We start from the raw sequence: 10607 nt of genomic DNA, 5'->3' as shown, positions 1-10607 counted from the left end.
TATGCTTAACAGCTACCAATGTTCTTGACCAGGGTTTGACTGGTATCTATTAACAACTCCCACTGCATAGCATATGTCGGGTCTAGTACATAACATGACATACATCAGACTCCCAACTGCTAAGGCATATGGAACTCGACTCATATCCTCCACTTCTTGTGGTGTTTTAGGACGCTGCTCTTTCGACAAGAACTTTCCTGAACGAATTGGCAACAACACCCCATGGGCATTTTGCATCGAGAAGTGAGAAAGTACCTTATCTATATAAGTACCTTGAGACAGAGCTAGTAGTTTGTTCTTCCTATCACGAATGATTTGGATTCCTAGAACAAAGGCAGCATTCCCCAAATCATTCATTTGGAATTGCTTTGCCAACCATTCCTTTATGTCAGACATTACTTTAATATTGCTTCCTATAAGGAGGATATCGTCTACATAAAGGACTAAGAAAACAACTATTTTCTTCGAGTATTTGTAAACACAAGGCTCAAAAAGATTTTGTTCGAAACCATAGGTCTTGATCACCTCATCAAACCTTTGGTTCCAGGATTTAGACGCTTGCTTGAGTCCATAAATGGACTTCAATAATTCGCAAACCTTGTGCTCTTGACACTTTTCTATGAATCCGTCTGGTTTAGCCATATAGATTTCTTCTTCCTCATAGCGCCATTCAAGAATGCCGTCTTTACGTCCATTTGCCAAATCTCATAATCGTAATGAGCGGCAATGGCCAGAAGAATTCTGATGGATTTAAACATGGCTACAGGAGAGAAGGTTTCGTCGTAGTCGATTCCTTCTCTTTGGGTAAAACCCTTAGCCACAAGTCTAGCCTTAAAGGTTTCGACTTGTCCATCAGCTCCTTTCTTCATCTTATAGATCCACTTGCACCCAATCGGTCTAATTTGTTCGGGTGTATCTACAAGAGTCCAGACTGAGTTCGAGTGCATAGACTCTATCTCTAGATCCATGGCTTCTAGCCATTTTTCTTTGTCCAAGTCGACCATGGCGTCATTAAATGACACGGGGTCGTCGTCGTTCGCATCCAAGGCAACGACGTTTGCTTCAAAACCAAGATATCGGTCGGACTCTCTAGAGACCCTCCCACTACGACGAGGCAGTATAGCACTTGGACCAACGTTTGTGTTTTCTTCTTCATCTCCCACTCTCACAACAATTGTAGGTGGAGATGGATTCCCTTGGACGTTAGTCTTCGGGGTTGGTCTAACAGTTTCCTCGAGTATAATTGTATTTTGAATATTTGTATTATTTTAATTTATGTTAATGGCTACTTTGCAAAGTTAACCAAACATTGACTGTCTATCAAAACCTAAGTTTGTACGTGGTTAGTTAGCTACGAAGCCCATATATTTATGTCATGTTATTTATTTTTAATTTGTTTGCAATGAACATTGATATTTTAAATGTTTTTTTTTAATTTTTTTTTATAAAGGGATACTCAAATGAATATATTAATAAAAGCCAAAAACTTGATTACAAGAATAGCGCAAAAAAAAATTAAAAAACTTCTACTGGATGAAAAGTGGATCACAAAAAATCATAAATACAATAAAATAATTTGTGGATTACTCGTTTATGCAGTTAATCAATCATTATTATATTACTACATGAATCATGAGCAAAAATACCGGTCTTTGCTTGTTACAAATTGCGATTTTAGGGGTTTTGCCTAACTGAGATCCATGCCCAAAGAAAATCATTTCTTAGATTTGAGATTCATATGTGAACAAATATTCAAAACCACTCCGATTAAAGATCGGGCTGTACAAATGCCAAATCTAATAAGTCTAGATTATTGAAAAAAAAAAAAAACAAAAAACAAAACATGAAGAAGAAAAAAGATAAAAAAAATATATTCCTCTACGTCGAGAGTCCTCCATTAATCGAGATCACCAGAGTCTCCGTATTTAAAGAGAGATGACGATACCGAAGATTGAAAACCCAAATCTTTAATTTTTATTTTATTTTTTGTATTGGGTTTTTAGTATAATCATTGTCTATCACATATGGAGCATATCAAATTAGACTAACCCTCAAATTATTTGGTATGCAATTTTGCATAAAGTTAATAAATTACACATAAAAAATCAAGAAAAATAAATAGTAAAACTTCGCAATTAGAATTTCATTATTAACTAACTCTATAATAAAATAAAAATTAAATTAAAGTAAATATAAATATATTTTGTGACATACTATGACTTTGGAGTGAGATGGAGAGTAGTTTTGATGATATAATATATATATATATATATATATATTTTTTTTTTGGAGAAAAAATATATATATATATATATATATATATATATTGTAGTAGTAAAATTTATTTTTTATTTTGTAGTAGAATTTATTTCAAAGACTAAAAACCTAAAAGTAATACGAGCCCCTATGCTTCTTGTCCTTTTTGTTTTTTGCGTGACGGAGAGGGTAAAAGATGTGAAACAGGGAGGGAGAGAGAGAGAGAGAGAGTTTTATTTATCATTCCTTTTTCAGGGAGTTTGTTTGGTCTAGTCACATTGCTCCCTCTTTGTACTTTTCCTCTCTCATCTCAAATCAATCCCAATTTTCACTAGTAACGATCTCACACATGGCTTTATTGCGCACACAAATAAAATACGAATATACATGAGATTCTATACTGTATCAATATCAGCACTTCATGGTTTTTGGGCCCCTCTAAAGTCCAATCTGATTCTCATTTCCCTTTTTCCAAAAACTCTTCGGCTATGAACCCAACACATATTTGGGAATGTCAGACCGCTTTTTTCTGTTTCCCTTCGATAATTTATTATCGCAACTATTTATCCTTTTTATTATTTACAAGCGCTTTTTATTTTATTTTCCTTCATTAAATCCGCCCTATATATTCTATCGCTTACCTATCGCTTCAAACCTCAAACTATCATCTCTTAATTTGCCATTGTACTCCCCATTTTTTTTTTCCCTCTCAAAGCTTCTCAAAATGTTGTTTTTGTTTCACAGTCAACGTAGAACTAATATTTATCTCAAATATTATTATTATAAACCATACGTCCATGTTCTACCAGTCAGTCACGTTTCATCAAGGGAGTTTGATATTCGTACAACCTCAACACCAAAGGATTGTTTTCGGATGCAATGATTTTCAAAGGGTGCTATCCTAACTGAGCTAATTTTATTAATATTGTTAGTATTTTTTTTTTCGAATTTTCTTGACCTTGCAAGACTTTTTATGTTTTGTATTTTTGCTAGTATTATTTGTTTAGATTTTTACATTAGTTAATACTCACATTTTCTCTATCTTTGTCTATTCCTCCTGAGCTTGTTTTCTTCATTTCGGTGTAATGAAAGCAAAAATATGTATTACTAGAATATAAAATAATTATGATGATGTTCAATTTCATGTAGTAACCGTCTGTATATTTTATTTCAAGTCATTTTATTTTTCTGTTTCATCTCTTCAAACTCCATCTTTTTTATTTTTATTTTATTTCAATTTTGTACGTAGACATGAAAGGCAAGATATATATTTGAGGGTTTTGCATGAAGAATTATGCGTTTAAAAAAATTAAACGATGAAGATTAATTAGAGCGGTAGCTGATGAAAAGAGAGTGAAAAGTACAGCGTTAAATGATAGAGGTGGGTGATTAAAAATTGTCTATAAATAGTAATAAATTATTCATTAGCTAAAATATACGTACCTTGAGCTAAGAGACTGATAGAACGAATCAGTTCGTGAAACAGTACACTCACGTAATTAATTAGATTGAAAGTAACTTGTCAAACTAGACACGTAGATGTTATTTTAAGTCTCGTGATTGGACATGAAATTACGATAAATCATACCAAATTAGTTATAACAAACTCTCCAATAAGCTCAATATTTAATAAGACAATTAAACACAATTCAAAATCACAAGAACATGGTAGCTCTTCAACATATCTAAAAAAAAATAAAAATAAATGTTGAGAAGAATGGTTTAGTAATATAGTACAAAATGCTAAGAATTCAACAGATCTCATCCTAGATTTCAAATTTAGAATTGAATACTAACACGAGAAATCTATCAAAAGTTTGCACTAAATCGGACAAGTATCATGTGTATTATAATATTGGAGTTTTTTGTATGACATAAGCCTAACAGATTAGAATATTCAATTAAAAAAAAAAATACAGACAACGATATTTATATTTTGCGATACTCTTTTTCTCTTTTGCCGGCGCAGACCCTACTTTACGTTTGTTGCTCATCCAAGTTAAAAGAATATCAGTTTCAACGTCTTCAAATAATGCTTAATCGTGATGTGTCCAATAATGGAAGTTCGCCGATTTTATGCTATTGTAGCCAAGAGCAATGGAGATTTCACTACACGGAGTTTCATAATTAAAAAATCTACGCGTCTCCGGTTGATTAATTTTTCATTAATCATTAGTTCGTAAAATAGATCGAGTTTCAAACACAAGCGTGCAATCTTTTTCTGAACTATTTTTATAAAATAAAAAGGATTATATCAAAGATAAGAATATAAATAATTTCTCACAATCCATCGGTAATACAAGAAGCAAGCCCTTAAAACATATAAAGCCATGACTATTTTCATCAACAAAACAGCATATCTTTGTAAAGGACTCTTTTTTTTTTTTTTTTTTTTTTTTTTTTTTTTTTATATATATATATATATAATACGTGTATCGGTGTATGTACTATGCACATTTAAATTGTTTCCGCCATAGGTCAATCATTTTTTTTATTTGACCACAATAAATCTTCCCGTCAAAAAAAAAAAAAAAAAAAAATTAAAAATCCGGTCAGCATCCGCCGCCGGTTGCCACGTAATGATTGAATTTGAGGGCAGAGAACCACGACCTGCGCCGGAACCTTCCGGACCTCGAACAGCTGGCCAACCTGCGAGGGATCAACGAGGGACTAATCTCCGATGCGGACCCCATGCAGAGTCCCGAGTTGAATTTCGCCGACGGGAATCTCTGACAGCTCACCGGCCGGAGCGGAAACGACGACGATGATGTCATCGTGCGGAGCGGGAACGAGGAGCAGCAGAACTCGGGGCGGCACAAAGGGGCGGCGGAGTCGGAGGCGGAGCAAGAGCAGAATGCGAGGGAGAGGCTCGGCCGCGACGGGGCGTTGTGGGACGACAAGGCCTTCTCGGCTCCCGGGAGCATCGAGAACGAGACAATGCCGTTTCGGCACAGAGGGCACGCGATCGAGCCGTGGGGCCCGCGCCCTGCCGCTGACGTGGACGAGCACAGATACAGGGCGCATCTCGTGCAAAACTCGTGCTCGCACCCTGCCAACGCAGATCGAATTATTTATTTATTTATTATTATTTTACTAAATTTGTTCGGATGTGTTTAGAAATTCCGCGCAGGGACGGAGCTAGAATCTAAATTTATGGTGGGGTAAAGCGAATTTTCTCTTTTCAGAGGGGCTAATTTGTAAATTTTTAGGGTAAAAATAAGAGGGAAAAAAAAGATCTGGTTAAAAAATGTAAAAAAAAAAAAAAGAAAAGTTTTGAAGGGGGGTTTAAGCTCCTACTGGGCCTTAATTTGGCTCCGTCCCTGCACACACATGAATTTTCGTAGATTGTGATTTTCCAAGCTATTTTCATATTTTACCTCAAAATTTTCATGTTTTTTTCCCTTTAGATTTCTTTTAGCTGGGTATCCAGAGGCAAATTAAAGTTTTGAAATAGAATTGAGCACTTAACGAACGTAGTGACTAATCTCAAAGACTCGCGAGAATTGAAAATGTGGATTTTCCTAGCTATTTTCATATTTTACTTCAAAATTTTCACGTTTTTTCCCCTCTAGATTTCTTTTATCCGGGTATCCAAAGGCGAATTAGAGTTTTGAAATAAAATCAAGCACCAAACGAACGTATTGATTAATCTCAAAGACTCAAAAGAATTGAAAATGTTTTTCTATATTTACCTTGTGCAGAGACTGTGCATGGCCTTTCTAAGCAGACGACACAAGGGTCTTGGCATGTTGGTGTTGAATCGATGCTCCTCCATCCACACTCTCTGAAAATTAATAAATTTGGAAATCACATTGCTAATCACTGGAATTTAATTGTTAACATCAAGATTTCTAAGAGTATTTGTTAAGAGCAGTTTTTTCATGCGCAATCTTATTTTGCAATCATGCTACTGTGCCCAAGTGTGTATTTTTAAAAATCTCCACTTTTTCTTTTCCGTGGTAAATCAACATGTATGAGTTTTAATCAATGAGAGGAGAGAAACAGCGCACAAAAATATGGTTACCTAGCGATTTTGACAATGCTCATCAATGGAAGAGACAAGAACGGTGAAGAGATCATATTGGATTGGCTTTCTGGCTGTGTGCTCAAGATCTCCTCGAGCCAATTTCTATGCCACGAGCGAGCCACCATTAGTGGAGTCCATCTTCAAGAAAGCACAAGTGAAATACATAGGTTGGGTTAGTTCTACGATATTCAAGGATCGGGTTTTCGGTACAGGCAATATATCTTTAACGAGTTGTTATTCTCAGACAAAATGGACCGTCAGAGTAAAATATTTCGCAAGAAGTTCTCGATTGATTCTCAGTGGAAAATCAGTTCAAGGACATAAAATTCATAAAATTTGAAATTAGATACCATGACCAAGAATTCATTACAATAAAAAAATGCCTGTAAAATATTGAGATATGAGCGAATCACAACCAATCGATCAATCAAACTTTAGTTCCGTGTAACTTTTGAAGAGCAAAACTCAGGCAAAAAGAAGTTCATACCCATTTGCATTTTCGGCAGTCAGGATCGCACCCCTGGCTAGCAAAATCTGCAGAGCAACACATAACAAAGTAATTACAAACCGATACAACTAAAACATTAAATATACACGCACACAGAAAAAAAAAAACAAGAAGTTGAAGGTAAATAGATGACTTGCTTGACAACACTGAGCATTCCCTCCACATGCTGCGTAATGGAGGGCTGTGCTTCCAGATCCTGCATCGAATAAACACGACAAAAAAATATGAAATGGTAATCCAGATTTATAAATTACACAATTATTGGTTTTTCTACAGAAGAAAGAAGAAAAAAAAAAACACAAAAAAACATGAACGTTGAATGTGCAGCCATAAAATTCATTCTGAAAAGTTGTTTCCGGTTCCTGGACAACGAACCATGTTTTGTGCTTTTAAGAAGAATCCATCGGAGAAAGTGGGTGAAAAAACTAAGCAAGAATAAATCTCATGGCGGCTTGGTTTCCCTGACCAAGCACTCACAGCGAAGCAAGCTTAGGGAAACCTTATCCGCGAGCCTAACTACCTTGCCGGTCGATCTCTTAAAAGAGAGTTATTACACGAACAAACTCTTCCTTGATTTCGGGGAAACCTCCGGGTCCTTGAAGACAAATGGCTTCCTTGTCCCTTGACCTTTCAATCTCTACTCATGACTCACAATTCCGGTGTAAAAACCACCACCGGATATACAAGCACATTTTCCCGTTCTAAAAAGGAAACCCCGTTGCGTGCTTTTTGGACTTGACCAGACAATTATGCCATTTTAAACCTTCCTAACTTTGAACATTTAAACGAAACTTCAAAGGTCTCTTAACATCGTTGGTTTCCTCACAAAATCAAAATCCACTCCTTTTTCAATATTGTATCTATATGTGTGCCCTTCAAATTTCTTTTCTCTCCTCGGTTTTCATTTAACGCCCACAAAGAAGCTCAAGAACTTTTCCATGGTGCAAACATTCATGAAAATCCCTAGTCACTCGAGACACTTCCGTCAATGCGGTCTCATTACATCCACTAACAGAATTTGCACCGTTCTATTTACATCACAACTTTCGACAGCGAACGAAAAATTCAAAATTCGGGCAAGAAAGCAAAGAATGTGCAAATTACCGATTAGGTCGATCGTAGTTCCGTCCTCGACAGTGACCTCCGAGACAGAAGCCCCCAAATCGAGAAGCAATTGAACACTCTCGACATGGCCGTTCAACGCGGCCATGTGCAGAGCCGTAACTCCACCGTCAGCGGGGCTATTAATCACTTGTAGCAATGCGCTGCCAAACCCAAAAAAAAAAAAAAAAAAAAGGAGAAAAAAAACCTTTAAAAGAGCATGTTGGAAAAAACACTACACGAATTCAATGCAATGGGTTTGAGATAAAACGTTTACTTGTGGTCAAACTCCGGGACCGATTCCTGATCGGCTAAATTTTTCTTCAGCTTTTTACAGAAATCGGGCGAGCTGGGAATGTAATCGGCCAATAGGAGCCGAATGCACCGAGAATGGCCGTTCAAAGCGGCCAAGTGAAGCGCCGTTCCTCCATTCAGATAATCCGCTCTGTGAATCTACAAAGCAAAAAAAAGAAATAAATAAAAATGCCATCGTAATCTTCTCCGACAAAGCTTGATTTACATACTACTCTTCTTACATTAGCTTTGAAAAGGATAAGAATCTGAACAACCTCCCAGTGACCATGTTGACAAGCTTGCATCAAAGCAGTCTAAAACACAGACCAAGCTCGAAATTATATAAAATAAATAAATCGATCTCGACGTCGAGAATCAAAGGACATACCTGCCCGCGATAGTTCCTGAGGTTGATATCCACCCCAGACTCCAGTAATAGAGACACAATCTAAAACCAATGGGAAATTAACGAGATCATAAAACAATCACATTGAATATGATTGGAAAATCAAAATCAAAATCAAAATTAGAATTAAACAAATAAACTACCTCGTGGTGGCCTTGAGCTGCAGAGTAATGGAGAGGCGAGTTTCGGACTCCGAAAGTGGAATATCTCACAAGCCTTGGATTGCAATCCAACAAGGCCTTGGCTTCTTGAAGATCGCCGTCTCTTGCTGCGGAGACCAATCTCTCTCCCGAAGCCGAGCACCCGAAGGAATTCCCAACAATGCTTAGGAACTTCATTAAAACCCCTCAAAAGAGTTAAAAGAGATTATATATTGTATTCCTTTGAAACTAAACAAGTCCTCTCATTTCTGTTCTAACGTGCAAAAGAGGGATATATTGCTGTAACGGTCATGAGAGAAGAACAAAGCAGGGTTGAAGCTGAGGTGAAACATTTATTCAGAGAATGTAACAACAATGTCAATTCATTGCGATCACGGATTATAATAAATCAAAACATCACTGAGCTCGAGAAACCGAACGCTAGATTACAAGAGAAAAAAAAAATAATAAAAAACCCCAATGGGACTATACCCAGAGAATCGGTAATTAATTAACAGATAACCCTGGAAAAAATCTTTAAGAAATTAAAAATCTGAGGAAAACCCGATACCCATTTGCAGGCACGGCTCGGGGAAAAAAAAAACAAAAGGGAAGGAAGGAAGGACTCGAATGTGAAAGCTTGTGACTTTGACAATTGGGTATATGTGACAGATATGAGAAAGGAATAGAAACTTGGCATTTACCACGAACAGAGAAATTAGGTACGAAAAAAAAAGAGATATATAGGGAAAACAATGAAAGGGATAGAGAGAAAGTGGGTTGATTTGTTATAAATAATAATAATAGCTATACGCCTATACTATTACTATCAACCAAGAGAGAGAGAGAGAGGCTTTTAACAGCATCGTCAATATCAACAAACAACGCCGAGCAAGAAAAGCGTGTCACCATGATTGGATATTATTATATCAGTCAACTTGGTAGTTGGGTTGTTCTTTTCTCTATTAATACTTCTCTCTCTCTCTCTCTCTAGAATAGATTACATGTTGTCCACAAACGAAACCCAAAAAGGGGTCAAATGCCCTCCAGCCTTGATCGATGCCTCCTGTTTGATTCAATACTAAATTGTGGCAGCAAAATAGAATCCCAAGTCAAACGTTGATCTTGGTAACTTCGAAAGAAAACATTATTATCAACTTGTCCACATAAATTTTGATACTGAATTTCTGATACTATTGCTTTGGCATATGTTGGAAAAGTACGGGAACAAAATATTGAAAGAAATTTAGAATGGAAATAGAATATAAGAACTTACTCATTTTGTAAACTTCAAGAAGTTTTGATTCATGACTACTACAGAAATTCAGGACCTATTTTTAATCTTCTAAAAATGAGAGAAAAACCCGGAAGAGAATATCTACAACGTATTTTTAGTTTTTTTTTACAATTTTTTCGCATACAATTCATATATAAACAATGGAGACAAATCGCGATGTTTTGAGAGATTGAACTCATATAATCTCACGGGCATTAGGTAGTGTCACTCAATCAAGTTTGATGCTTGAGAATATAACATATTTTTAGTTAAGAAATTATATTTAATACATATTTCAAAAGTAAAAATATAAAATAACTAGATAAAAGGGTGATAAGATTTAACATATATTTTCTTTTTCTACTATATACCGAACAAGATAAAGGAAAAAAAAAATTATATTCTCAAGAAATTCGGGGAACATTGTAAATATCACGACTTTGCCAATGGAGATTATCTTAATTGCTAGCCAAAAAAAAAAATGAAGATGATCTTAACCAAATAGTTGACATTTGATTAGTTTTAAATTAATTTTTGATTGATTATTATTTTCATTTTAATCAACTTACAACCCTGACTTTACTTAATTTATTTCCCTC

The 10607-nt window shown here is 35.8% G+C and overlaps 1 protein-coding gene across 1 annotated transcript; it reads right to left on the bottom strand.

Annotated features, from left to right (window-relative positions):
* Nucleotides 1-4656: 4656 nt before the first annotated feature.
* On the bottom strand, nt 4657-9509 carry LOC149395042 (E3 ubiquitin-protein ligase XBAT32). Its single transcript, XM_089615918.1, has 10 exons — nt 8736-9509; nt 8575-8634; nt 8429-8500; nt 8170-8345; nt 7896-8056; nt 6929-6987; nt 6771-6817; nt 6281-6421; nt 5949-6040; nt 4657-5305 (listed from the first exon to the last, which is right to left on the bottom strand). The coding sequence occupies exons 1-10, from the start codon at nt 8928-8930 to the stop codon at nt 4809-4811; spliced, it is 1500 nt and encodes a 499-aa protein (XP_089472044.1). The 5' UTR covers nt 8931-9509; the 3' UTR covers nt 4657-4808.
* Nucleotides 9510-10607: the final 1098 nt, after the last annotated feature.

The sequence above is a fragment of the Urtica dioica genome, chromosome 5 (assembly GCF_054948205.1).
Source record: "Urtica dioica subsp. dioica isolate 48M chromosome 5, U.dioica_male_clone48M_v1_H2, whole genome shotgun sequence".
NCBI lineage: Eukaryota > Viridiplantae > Streptophyta > Magnoliopsida > Rosales > Urticaceae > Urtica > Urtica dioica.
This window is presented reverse-complemented; position numbering and strand designations above follow the sequence as displayed.